This window comes from Scyliorhinus canicula, chromosome 8, assembly GCF_902713615.1.
Source record: "Scyliorhinus canicula chromosome 8, sScyCan1.1, whole genome shotgun sequence".
Lineage (NCBI taxonomy): Eukaryota > Metazoa > Chordata > Chondrichthyes > Carcharhiniformes > Scyliorhinidae > Scyliorhinus > Scyliorhinus canicula.
Window position 1 is genome coordinate 185,904,907 of NC_052153.1, and position 14,288 is coordinate 185,919,194.

Sequence of the window (14,288 nt, forward strand, 5' to 3'; positions counted from 1 at the left end):
GAATCGAACCGTGCTGCTGGCCTGCTTGGTCTGCTTTAAAATCCAGCGATTTAGCCCAGTGTGCTAAACCAGCCCTTTTGAGGGGGTATTGAGAGGGTATTGCCTCCGTGCCCCAGTATCCCGCCCGGAAACGGGTGCGATAATGTCCAACTTTGTCCCCCATTGCTTTGGCCAAATAGGATTAAAAAACTGGAACGCTCTTCATCTCCCTTCACATCTTGTTCATTGGAGGGAGCTAGACCTATACTTAAAGAGGTGGGTGGAGAGAGAGGGATTTGGGGTGGGTGGGAGGTGGTTGTGGCAGGGAATCAAAATTAATTGCTGATCCAAACTTCTAAAAATAATGGAGAATTGATGGGAATTGGCAGTGATCTGTGTGTGAAACAGGCAGTCAATTTGACAGGATTAGAAACTGGGGAAAGGCCCAGGCAAAATGAACGTTTCAGACCCAAGCAAGTGGGATGGTCCCAGGATGATGAAATGAGCGTGGGGGCTGAGCGAAGTAACAAAGAAAGAAACCACATTATGTGACAGTGAAAGGTACAGGGCAGCGTGCCAAGGCAGGAACTGACACCCCACCGTGGAATTCAACCTGAAAACAATGGTGGCATTGTTAGTGTTACCAGACCAATTCTGCAGAAGCATGTGGGCTTTGTGAAGTCTGTCTTCTCCAGCTCGATTTCTCTTAGGTTTTCTGAAATGCCTGTGACTTCAAAACATTGACCTGCAGAGACTGGCTTCCTGTTAGAACAGTCATTAACAGATGCCCCAGTGTTTATAAAAAACATCTGTACTCTTATAGGAGCTAGAAATAAAAGATCGCCTTAGTGTTCCCGGAAAATAGCCTCTGGAACACTGATGTTGCCAATATTATATCCAGTATCTTTCCCCACTTTGGTACCGAGCTTGTGCTCATCACCCCCAAGGCCTGATTTCGTCTAAATCTTACATCACGCCAGTGACTGCACTTTTCGACCTCCCCGAATAGGCGCCGGAATGTGGCGAATCGGGGCTTTTCACAGTAACTTCATTGAAGCCTACTTGTGACAATAAGTGTGTGGTGAATGTATAAATGCTGTTAATTCATCAGTATACTGTATTACGTTATACCAAGTTATTAACCCTGTGGGCTCCATCTATGGGCCATTATATGGCTTCACCCACAGGGGGAGATGTGGAGCATGTACGGACTCCGCCCCTTATAGGAAGTATAAGAGCAGCTGACCTGCGGGACCACCTTCAGTATTGTACCAGTCGCAAGCAGGCAAAGTTGTAAGTTGATTAAAACCACTGTTTACTTCGACACGGGTCTTCGAGTGAATTGATGGTCGCATCAAAGTTCTTATTTATTATTATTATTTTGATCTTTAGTATCCTTTCTCGCACTCCTTCCATCTTTCCAGAGAACTGAGCTCAAGTCCCACACAGGGAGGCACTGGGTGAGTGGCATTGTCGCTGGACTAGAATCCAGAGACCCAGTTTCAGGCTCTGGGGGTCTGGGTTCGAATCCCGTCTTGGCAGATGGTGGAATTTGAATTTGACTAAAATCTGAATTGTCATACCTGCCATATTTTTGCCCACTCTCTTGATCAGGTCACGCTGCCTGATCAAACGCTGCAAAGTAGGGCGAGGTACGGGTGAGTGGAGTTCACCGCACCATTTTGTTGCACCCTCCTCCAATTAATTGCAGTTGAGCAAGCGGCCTGTCGAGGGCCCTCCTTCCTTCCTGACCCCTGTCACCCTGGTTAAAAACAACCCCCCCGTTGGCTTAAAACGGTTCCCCCTTGAACGACTGAGACAAAAATCAGATAACTTGACAGGGGTTTGCTTTTTTCTGACCGAAATGGATGGCAAAAGGCTGACCTTTGTAAACACAGGTGGCGAGACTCCATCGTCGACCGGAAGGGAAGGAGTTGGACTCTGGATCTTCAATTTAAAAAAGAAAGACAGACAGGAATTAAGACAAAGCGTTTGCCAATTTCAAGCTGTTGAACTAGAAATAACTCTCAACGTTCTGATAGCAGCCAACGCTGCCACTTGCTCTCGTTATTCACATAAACCAGTAAGCAAGAATAATGTCTACAAGCAGGGTGGTTAGGCAGCGGTACTCCCTCGGTTGGCAGATGGTGGAATTTGAATTCGACTAAAATCTGAATTGTCGTAAATACTCATCTGGTTCACTAATGCCCTTAAGGGAAGGAAATCTGACATCCTTACCCAGCCTGGTCCGCATGTGGCTCTGAAATGGGCTGGCAAACCAACTGGTTGTGTCCGCTCTTCCCAAGGGAAATTAGGGGTGGGCAATAAATGTTGCCCTCACCAGTGGCACCCATATCCTTTCAATGAGGAAAAATGTCACCATTCTTTTTCTCTCCTGATGTTTTTCCTTGCACGTTGTTGATATTCATTTTGTTTAATTTTTATCTTCTCTATATTCATTTTTTAATGTTTGTTTCCCTTCCTTCTGCTCAGGTGCTATCACATTAGATCATCCAAGTGAACAAAGGAGTCAGGGGCAGAGGTAGGCCGTTCAATCACGCGAGCCTGCTACGCCATTCAACAAGACCATGGCTGACCTGATTGCAGCCCCCTCCCCCCCCCCCACACCAACTCCACATTCCCGCCGACCCCCCGATAACTTTTGACTCCCTTGTGACATCTGACTCTGCTTTTAAAATATCCAAACGCCCTGCCTTTGCTGTTCTTTGGAGTTCCAAAGACTCACGATCCTCTGAGAGAAAATCAACTTCCCTCCGTAATTGGATAACCGCACATTTTTCAGGCTGTGTCCCTCAACCTTGGCCCCTCTCACACGGGCGGGGGGGGGGGGGGGGGGGGGGGTGCAGAAACCCACCCCGGGGCAGAAACCCACCCCGCAAGTCCCCTCATAGATTCATAGAGGTCTACAGCACAGGAAAGACCCTTCGGCCCATGGCCTCTGTGCCAGTCAAAAACAACCACCTAACTATTCTATTTCCAATTTCCAGCACTTGGCCCATTGTATGCCTTGGAATCGCCAAGTGCACACTGAAATACTTCCTAAATGCCATGAGGGGCTCTGCCTCCGCCACCCTTTCAGGCCCCCCCAGCCTCAAGGTAAACAACCCCAGTCTGTCCAATTTCTCAGGATCTTATATGTCTCAATAAGATCACCTCTCAATCTTCTAAACTCCAATGGGTGCAGGCCCAGTCCGCCCAACCTCTCCTCATTAAATAACCCCGCCCCATCCCGGGTATCAGTCACATGACCCTTTAATTCTAAATCAATTTTGTCTTTACCTCAATACGAAGACCAAACCTTCACACAGTACTCCCGTTGTGGCCCCACCAACACCCTGTATAGCTGCAGGAAAACTATCCCGACTTTCATTCTATTCCCCTTTCAATGAACGACAATATTTCATTTGTTTTCCCAATGACTTGCTGTACCTGCACTCTAAACCTTTTGTGATTCTCGTACCAGGATGCCCAAGTCCCTCTGTACCACCGAGTTCTGAAATTTCTCTCCATTTGAATAACTTAATGCTGTTTTTATTCTTCCTGCCAAGGTGGACAAGTTCACATCTTCCGACGTTGTGCTCCACCTGCCATATTTTTGCCCACTCTCTTGATCAGGTCACGCTGTCTGATCAAACGCTGCAAAGTAGGGTGAGGTACGGGTGAGTGGAGTTCACCGCACCATTTTGTTGCACCCTCCTCCAATTAATTGCAGTTGAGCAAGCGGCCTGTCTAGGGCCCTCCTTCCTTCCTGACCCCTGTCACCCTGGTTAAAAACAACCCCCCCCCGTTGGCTTAAAACGGTTCCCCCTTGAACGACTGAGACAAAAATCAGATAACTTGACAGGGGTTTGCTTTCTTCTGACCGAAATGGATGGCAAAAGGCTGACCTTTGTAAACACAGGTGGCGAGACTCCATCGTCGACCGGAAGGGAAGGAGTTGGACTCTGGATCTTCAATTTAAAAAAGAAAGACAGACAGGAATTAAGACAAAGCGTTTGCCAATTTCAAGCTGTTGAACTAGAAATAACTCTCAACGTTCTGATAGCAGCCAACGCTGCCACTTGCTCTCGTTATTCACATAAACCAGTAAGCAAGAATAACGTCTACAAGCAGGGTGGTTAGGCATTGTTACTCCCTCGGTTTGCTAACTACATGTTAGGATGCAAGCCACTTAAGAGCAAGACATGTCTTCACTGTAAACAACTTAATGATGGGTCATAAACAGATAGTCATGTTACAAGGCAAAGCAGCTCACTTAAAGGCCACCCAACTGAACAGGTTCTGTGGCAAAGGGGCCAGTGGGTTATAAGCTGCATCATTCCCGACCAGGAATCTGTAGCAACCCCAGCACCTGTTGGAATTTCTTTTGCACGTAATGCTTGATAGACTGAAAGGCTGTGACAGCACTGGGCCCCTCATTTTCAGCCTATGGTTTAACCTATGACAGAGTCCAATGTCAGTAATCCTAGTTCAAACAAAGAGCAAAGAAAAGTACAGCACAGGAACAGGCCCTTCGGCCCTCCAAGCCTGCGCCGACCATGCTGCCCGTCTAAACTAAAATCTTCTACCCTTCCGGGGTCCGTATCCCTCGATTCCCATCCTATTCATGTATTTGGCAAGATGCCCCTTAAACGTCACTATCGTCCCTGCTTCCAGCACTACCCTCTGTGTAAAAAACTTGCCTCGTACATCTCCTCTAAACCTTGCCCCTCGCACCTTAAACCTATGCCCCCTAGTAAATGGCCCCTCTACCCTGGGAAAAAGCCTCTGACTATCCACTCTGTCAATGCCCCTCATAGTTTTGTAGTTGATGACAAGACAGAAACACGTGATTCGAAGAGACCCTTTATATTGTAATTTTGGTATCTCTTCAGTGCCCCAAGGATGAGGGGAGAGGTCAGCACTGAACACTGGCTCTATACATTTTTCTGTGACGAAAGAGCCACCGCTCCTCCTTTTACCAATTACTTTAAATCTGCGCCCTCTCGTTCTCAATCCTTCCACCAATGGGAACAGTTTCTCCCCACCCTGCCCAATCCCCTCGTGATTTTGAACAGCCCGATCAAATCTCCTCCCGAACCTTCTCCTCCCAATGGGGAATAATCCCAGCTCCTCCACTCGATCCACGGAACCGAAGTTTCCCGTCTCTGGAAATGTCCTCGTAAATCTTTTCTGAACGCTCTCAAAGCTCCTTCACATCTTTCTGAAAGTGCGTCCCCCAGAATAGAGTGAGGGGCTTCGCTTACCTGGGGAGAAGAGAGAAGCTGTGGTTGTTCTCTCAGAGTTGAGAAGGTTGCGGGAAGATTTAGCACAATGTATCGAGGAGGGCGGGGGCAATAGGACAAATAACTGGAACGTGTTTCCACCGCCACAGGAGACAGTGACCAGAGGGCACAAAATTTGAGATAATTTTCAAAGTAACCAGGGAGGAAGTAAGGAGAATGTTTTTTTAACGGGGTTGTGGTGATATGCATCACTGTAGATACACAAGGTGTTAATGTAAGTACACGTAGACTAGCTAGACACTAGAGGGAGCACCAGAGACGTGACACATAGACACTCAATCAATAGGTCGGCAAGATAGGACACGACCAATGGGCATTCACGATACACACAGAGGTGACACTACCACAGGGGGGCATTACACCAACCCATATATAAGGACACAGCACACACGATCTTCCTCTTTCCAGTGTAGACGCTCAGTGAGTACAGACACAGGGTTGATTCAACATCACACCCACCACGTGGATTGTAGCAGACTGGTTCGTCAGTCTGAGTAGCTATAGAAGGATTAACAGTAGAGGCGAATCCGAGTAGGAGAATTGTAAATAGTTTAATAAACCTGTTGAATTTATCTCCACGTCTGAACCTTCCTTTGTCAGAGTGAACATCAAGGAAGCAGCTTGTGCTACGCCAAGAGCATAACAAGGCATGGTCCCAGTTGAGTGTGTGTGTGTCATGTCTCTGGTGCTCCCTCGTGTCTACCTAGTCTACGTGTACTTACATTAACCCCTTGTGTATCTACAGTGATGCATATCACCACAGGGGTGAGTTGCATTGATCTGGAATTCACTGCCTGACAGGGTGGTGGAAGCAGATTCATAGATATCTCTTAAAGACTCCCAAGTCTAGACTAACACTGAAATGTGACATTGATGGTGTTGTACTATCAAAAGTGCCACCTCCTTTGGATCTTGCACTGAACCCAGGTTGGTTCAGATGGATGGAAAAAGATCCCTCCCTGAATCAGTCCTCCATCAATATACAGATTGATGGTCATGGATCTCATTTGTGGCTTGCAGGGCCTTGCTGTACACGATGACAGTGGATGAAGTTCAAGGGAAGATGACAAACATAAACATTTTAGATTTGGGCGACTGCATCGCATTTTGAGCTACCTGTTGAGATTTTCTTTTTTGTTCATGGGATATGGGCTTCGCTGGTATACATTTATTACCCATCCCTGAGGGCATTTAAACAAAAAATTTAGAATACCCAATTCATTTTTTCCAATTAAGGGGCAATTTAGTGTGGCCAATCCACCTAGCCTGCACATTTTTGGGTTGTGGGGGCGAAACCCACCCAAACACAGGGAGGATGTGCAAATGCCACACGGACAGTGACCCAGAGTCGGGATCGAACCTGGGACCTCGGCACCGTGAGGTAGCAGTACTACCACTGCTCCACCGTGCTGCCTGGCATTTTTAAGATTTTTAAGGGGCAGCACGGTAGCATGGTGGTTAGCATAAATGCTTCACAGCTCCAGGGTCCCAGGTTTGATTCCCGGCTGGGTCACTGTCTGTGCGGAGTCTGCACGTCCTCCCCGTGTGTGCGTGGGTTTCCTCCGGGTGCTCCGGTTTCCTCCCACAGTCCAAAGATGTGCGGGTTAGGTGGATTGGCCATGCTAAATTGCCCATAGTGTAAGGTTAAGGGGGGATTGTTGGGTTACGGGTATAGGGTGGATACGTGAGTTTGAGTAGGGTGATCATTGCTCGGCACAACATCGAGGGCCGAAGGGCCTGTTCTGTGCTGTATTGTTCTATGTTCTATAACCACATTGCTGCGGATCTGCAGTCACATGTAGGCCAGACCAGGTAAGGATGGCAGATTTCCTTCCCTGAAGGACTTTTGTGAATCAGATAGCTTTTTATGACAATTAACAAAGGCTTTGTGGTCATCATTAGGCTTTTATTTCCAGATTTCTTTTTACTGATTTCCACCATCGGCCCTAGTGGGATTTGAACACAGGTTTCCAGAGCATTACTCTGGGTCTCTGGATTACTAGTCCAGTGACAATAGCACTACACCATTGCCTCATGGATAAATCGTCAAATGCAGCCATAACTGTGGGCGGGATTTTCATTGCATCATCCGCAACCTCAGTTGACATCCTTTGGTCACCCAGACATGTGAAGTCAACTGGCAGCCTCAAAGTGCATTGTAACCAATGGTTGAAGTGGAGCCAATCGGCACACGGCAATTCCATAAACAGCAATGAACATGATCAATGACCAGAGAATCTTTCTCCTGGCGATGTTGATTGAGGGATGAACACTGGGGAGACCTCCTGAGCTCTTCTTTGAAATATTGACTTGGGACCTTTCGCAAGTGCCCAAGCGGGGTTTCGATATAAAATTTCATCTGAAAGGCAGCCCCTCTAACAATGCAGCACTCCCCCCTCAGTGTCAGCTAGATTAAATGCTCATGCCATTGTAGCCACTCCTGAGCCACAGCTGACACACACACATATGTATACATTTATATATATTCATTTATTCATACATAAATATATTTTTGCAGGCTGGTGAAAACTCACAACAATCACTAGTCGTCAGGCAGACACATGCAAAGACTGTTTTCATTGGCTGCTGTTTGCTCTATTACTGACTGTACCTGTGGGGCTGGGATGGAGATGGATTGAACCAACGTCGAGCGAACCTGCTGCACTTCATTGGCACCTGCTGCTCCCTTTGAATGATGGGCTCCTATCGTCAGGGACACTGAAGTGCTCTTCTTTTGGGGCCTTTAGGAGGAGTAATAGAAGAGATCTGCTTTTAATACCTATTTCATTAACAGCTATAACATGTCCGGTGGATGGAGAGCTAGATGAAAGTAAGAAACAGCTCTGCCGTGATCTAAGTAAATGGCAGAAGAGGCTGAAAGGCCTGTTTCTGTTTCTACTAATAATTATATGGAATGACATAGAGCTCACAACCAAAAGCCAGTGTTTATGTCCCACCAGCAACTTCTTCCGTCCATTTTCATCGCACACCATCAACAAATCCTTCTCATTCTTCCGCCCTCATGTATTTACCTGGCTTCTCCTTAAATACATTCATGCTATTCGCCTCTTTAACTCCATGAGGTGGTGTTTTCTATATTCGGAGGTACTGTCTATTTTTAATACCAAGCTTTGTGATGTGGTAATAGTTATTGAGAGAGAGAGAGATCAACTGAGCAGATGAACCACTAAATGGTGGCAGATGGATTTTCATGTTGATGAATGGAATAGGTTGTTTGTACCGGTGACTCATCGGTACCATGTACAAGTTGGTTCTTTATAGGGACATTCTCTAGGTTACATACTCTGGGATAACACAGGCTGCAACTCGATGCAGCTTTGACCAAAAGATACTCCAGATGTTGAAGTGAGTTCAATGTGATTTATTGAACCATTAGCACAGTTCTCTATGAATTTGACTCTCCTGCTAATCTTGCTATAGTAACTCAGTCTAACTAGTCTGCTCTAAGCCACGTGGTGGGTGTGATGCTTCTGATCTGCCCCTGTCCTCTCTAAGTGTCGCCTGTGGAAAGAGACAGAGCATGTGTGGCCTGTCCTTTTATATGGGTTGCCCCCTTGTGGTAGTGTCACCTCTGGGTTTCTTGATTGCCCATTGGTCATGTCCAATTCAATGTGTTCATTAGCTGTATGTCTGCATGTCATGACATCTCCAGTGCTCCCTCTAGTGTTTACTTAGTTGTAGTGCATTTACATTAACCCCTTGTGTATTTACAGTGAAGCACATCACCACAGCTCCGATGACCTTGTTTATGATCCAAGTGGAGACGTCAAAGGTCAGCCACACTGGTACAGCCAGAAAATACATTGTGTAGGATGAAGGACTCCCATTATCTAAGGAAGGATATACTTGGAGGGAGTGCAGTGAAGATTCACTCGAGTGATTCCAGGGATAGCGGGATTGTCATACACAACACAGAAAGAGGCCCTTCGGCCCATCGTGTCTGCGCAGGCCATCAAGCACCTCTCCATTCTAATCCCATATTCTAGCATTTGATCGGTGACCACGTGAGGAGAGATCGAGGAGACTTGGCCAAGCTCTGAAGAAGAGTGTTACGGACTTCATAGAATTTACAGTGCAGAAGGGGGCCATTCGGCCCATCAAGTCCCCACCGGCTCTTGGAAAGAGCACCCTACCCAAGGTCAACACCTCCACCCTATCCCCATAACCCAGTAACCACACCCAACACTAAGGGCAATTTTGGACACTAACGACAATTTATCATGGCCAATCCACCTAACCTGCACATCTTTGGACTGTGGGAGGAAACCGGAGCACCCGGAGGAAACCCACGCACACACGGGGAGGATATGCAGACTCCGCACAGACAGTGACCCAAGCCGGAATTGAACCTGGGACCCTGGAGCTGTGAAGCAATTGTGCTATCCACAATGCTACCGTGCTGCCATTGAATCGTTAACTCTGTTTCTTTTTTCACAAATACTGCCAGACCTGCTGGGGCTTTTCCAGCATTTCCAGCTTTTCTTTTAGATTTCCAGCATGCCCAGTATTTTGCTTTTCTTTTACTATATTGGCTCGAGTTTAGACAAATGAGAGGTGATGTCATTCAAACATGTAAAATTCTTAGAGGGCTCAATAAGAAGGGTTGTTCCCCTGGTTGGGGGATCCAGAGCCAGGGGGAGACAATCTCACAATAAGAGGGACATTTAGGACTGAGAGAAGAGAAGGAATTTCTTCATTCAGAGGGTGGTGAATGTTTGGAATTCTCTACTTCAGAGAGCTATGGAGGCAAAGTCATTTTTCTTTTCGTATATCTTACATGCACAGTTTTTATTTCTTGAGGAAGTGGTGGAAGGATTCCTGAGCTGATTATCAGCCTGCTGAATGATGTTACGAACACTCCTTCCAAGGCCAACACTTTCTGGCTATTGACCTGAACCTGGAGCTAATGATCCAGGGGTAGGGGCGTCACCACTGGCCATCTGAATTATCCTGACCATGATTCCATGATATTAAAAGCCACTTCATAAATCATTATCCTATTAAGTGGCCAAAACTGTCATGGCACATGAACACTCATGCAGAATCCACTTCAAAAATCGTAATCCCATTAAGTGGTTATTAAGCTGTCAAAATAAATAAGCCCACAGTCCCCTTGACAGCTGGGTCAAAAACCCCTGCTGAACTGAATCCATTAGTGGGGTTTGGAGCTCAGCCAAGGATTCATAATGGGATTCCACTGTCTAGCTGTATAAACAAAACCTCCCGAGCTGAATACAGTGAAACCTTTGAAGTCTTTGAAAGAACTCAGCCACCTGTTCAAACATAAACCCTGTCATTCAATTAAAAGATTGGATGATAAATGACACAGTCAAATCTGAAAATCAGCGACTGTTCAATTCAGAAGAGGCAAGTCTGAGTTTTTCCATTTTGGACCAAAAAAGGATAGAGCAGAGTCCTTTCTAAATGGAAAGAGGTTAGGTATAGTGACTGTCCAAAGAGACTTGGGGGTTCAGGTGCATAGATCCTTAAAATGCCAGGATCAAGTGCAGAAAATAATCAAAAAGGCTAATGGAATGTCAGCCTTTATATCTAGAGGATTGGAGTATAAAGACACAGGGTGCAGTTATCCAAAACCCTGGTTAGACCCCACTTCGAGTCACTGTGAGCAGTTCTCGGCACCACACCTTCAGAAGGATATATTGGCCTTGGAGGGAGTGCAACGTAGGTTTACAAAGATGATACCTGGATTACATAGGTTGAGTTACGAGGAGAGATTATACAAATTAGACCTGTTTTCTCTAGAATTAAGAAGGCTAAGGGGCGATCTGATTGTAGTATTCAAGATATTAACAGGGAAAGAGAGGGTAGATAAAGATAAACTATTTCCACTGGCTGGGGATTCTAAAACTCGGAGGCATAGTCTAAACATTAGGGCCAGACCGTTCATAGAACATAGAACATAGAACAGTACAGCACAGAACAGGCCCTTCGGCCCTCGATGTTGTGCCGAGCAATGATCACCCTACTCAAACCCACGTATCCACCCTATACCCGTAACCCAACAACCCCCCCCCTTAACCTTACTTTTTTAGGACACTACGGGCAATTTAGCATGGCCAATCCACCTAACCCGCACATCTTTGGACCGTGGGAGGAAACCGGAGCACCCGGAGGAAACCCACGCACACAGGGGGAGGACGTGCAGACTCCGCACAGACAGTGACCCAGCCGGGAATCGAACCTGGGACCCTGGAGCTGTGAAGCATTTATGCTAACCACCATGCTACCGTGCTGCCGAGGAGAGATGTTAGGATGTTCAGGAGAGATGTTAGGAAGAACTTCTTCACTCAAAGGGTGGTAGAGGTTGGGAACTCGCCCCCACACACAGCAGTCAAAGCTGGAACAGTTGTTAATTTTAAATCTGAAGTAGAATTTTGCTTAACAAAAATCTAAGGGATATGGGCCAAACGCAGGTATATGGAGGGAGGTCACAGATCAGCCATGATCTCATTGAATGGCAGGACAGGCTTGAGGGGCTGAATGGCCTACTCCTGTTCCTATGTTCCGAGGATTGGATAATGTTCTCTGAACGCTTTTGAACTTTCACAATGCTGGTCAATTTAATAGTTACTTACCTTTTAAAAAGAAAGCCCTCGTATTAATCACTGCACTAAAACATATTTAAGCTATCGTAGAGCATTGCATTATGACTTATGAATTTGTCAACATTTTTTCATTTACCAACTCCAGACTAGGGTTCCCTCCTGATTCATGGCACCTCCGAGCTGTGGTGAACCAAGTCACCTTCAGTGGCTGACCCGACTCCATGGAAAGTGCAGCGTTTCTACAATGTCCACCTCCACGGTGGAGCCAGCAAGATTGGCAGTGCTGTGTGTAGGGTCGAAAACTGTTGCCTTTCCGTCCCCGATTAAAAGGGATGGGAATGGGAATGGTGCCCCGCATGAGGGACCCACATGACTCTATATCCACCAGAACTGAGATGAGGAGGAACTACTTCTCGCAGAGGGTGGTGAATTTGTGGAACTCGCAGCCCCATAGTGCGATGGTATCTGAGTCATTAAATGGTTTCAAGAATGAGATGGATATACTTCTGAGGGCAAAAATGGGTCAAAGGGATTTGGGGGAACAGGTGGGGAGGTGGAATTGAGACCAGGACGAGATCAGCCATGATCTGATTGGATGGCAGAGCAGGCTCAAAGGACTGAACTGCCTACATCTGCTCCTAATTCGTCTGTTCTACCTGCACGACACTGTTCGCCCCACGTTGGGTACGTAAAATCTAGCCCCATGTCTCGAGAGGTAAGTAGTTATTTCCAAGTGTTACCTTTTGAGGAATGCTGAAGGAGTAAAGCATCTCCTCAGGACTTGAATCAAACTCTTGCAAAAAGAAGCACCGTGTTTATTCTCAATTGAGCTATTAACTCACATCCCATTTCTCTGCACGTTCCCCATCTCCTTTCACTTCCTCTTCGGCTCTTCAATCCTATTTTACCTGTTTCAATTTCTTATGAGGCACATCTTCATACCCCCGCTGTTACCCTTCGCGGAACAGTGAAGGAAGTGGTGGAAGAATTCCTGAGGTGATTATCAGCCCGTAGGGCCGGGTTATGAACTCTCCTTCAGCGGCTCACAATTCCTGGCATTGTGTTGGAACCTGAGGCCTGTGGGCCTGAGGTCGGGATACCCCCTCCTGTGCCAGAAGACCTCCTGGATGTTTCAATTGCCTCCGATTGTTCTCAAATAGGCGAATTGCTTTCAAATGCATTGTGTTTATTGAAGACGATACGTGAGTAAAAATTTAAAGTCTGTGACAGAACAGTTTGCACATGGCCACAGGGACTGCCGAGGTTTTGAGGGGGAAAGACTGATTTGATATTCTTTTAATTGAAACAGAATTGAGGGCAAACACCACATTCCTCGCCTGTTCTCCAAATTCACAGCCCATCTGTGAAAAAGGCAACGACAGGGCCGGTGATGCCAAGAGAGATACTTCGACACATTCTGCGTTCAGCGACATGGGAAGAGGTCGCTCACCTCCATTTCACACCTTCAGCAGTGAGGTGCCATACAGGAAGCGTGTACAACAGCCGGCAAACCTCATACTGAAGTTGGTGGGCCACTGACAAATTCTGTAGCCACTTGTTAAGACCCGCCAGACTGATGAACAACTCAGTAACACAATCTCTACAAATGTAACACAAGAGAGAGCTGCCCTGCAGCTGTTTTACCAGTTTATGAGGGCCCTGAAGAAAGAGAGGCTCCCTCTGTCGTTCGGTACTAGGATGCAATGCGCCAGTGGAGCACCATTTCAGCACTTCTGATTCATCCCAATTCCAGTTCAGCGCAAACCTATGGTTAGATACATAGAAGATAGGAGCATGAGGAGGCCTTTTGGCCCTTCGAGCCTGCTCCGCCATTCTTCACAATCATGGCTGATCATCCAACTCAATAGCCTATTCCTGCTTTCTCCCCATAGCCTTTGATCCCGTTCTCCCCAAGTGCTACATCCAACTGCCTCTTGAATATATTCAAAGTTTTATCATCAACTACTTCCTGTGGTAATGAATTCCACAGGCTCACCACTCTTTGTGTGAAGAAATGTCTCCTTATCTCTGTCCAAAATGGTTTACCCTGAATCCTCAGACTGTGACCTGAGGTTCTGGACACACCCACCATTGGGAACATCTTCCCTGCATCTACCCTGTCTAGTCCTGTTAGAATTTTATAAGTCTCTGTGAGATCCCCCCCTCACTCTTCTGAACTCCAGCGAGAATAATCCTAACCTAGTCAATCTCTCCTCATATGACAGTCCCGCCATCTCTGGAATCAGTCTCAGCAGTTAAGCAGATGCTGACATAACTGCTAAGAATGGGCGGCATGGTGGCGCAGTGGTTGGCACTGCTGCCTCACACCGCTGAGGACCCCGGTTCAATCCTAGCCCTAGATCGCTGTCTGTGTGGAGTTTGCACATTCTCCCCGGGTCTGGGTGGGTTTCACCCC

At 46.7% G+C, this 14,288-nt stretch overlaps 1 protein-coding gene across 7 annotated transcripts in view; it reads right to left on the reverse strand.

Moving 5' to 3' along the window:
• palld (palladin, cytoskeletal associated protein) overlaps positions 1 to 14,288 on the reverse strand; it is a 499,404-nt gene that overhangs the window by 224,429 nt on the left and 260,687 nt on the right. For 6 of the 7 annotated variants that reach the window (XM_038805828.1, XM_038805826.1, XM_038805829.1 and 3 more), the window contains 3 exons: positions 7,897 to 8,026; positions 3,888 to 3,950; positions 1,864 to 1,926 (listed from right to left, as the gene is read on the reverse strand). In XM_038805828.1, the coding sequence (XP_038661756.1) occupies positions 1,864 to 1,926; positions 3,888 to 3,950; positions 7,897 to 8,026 (256 nt within the window). The remainder of the gene's footprint in view (positions 1 to 1,863; positions 1,927 to 3,887; positions 3,951 to 7,896; positions 8,027 to 14,288) is intronic. The other variant, XM_038805827.1, reaches the window with a different exon arrangement.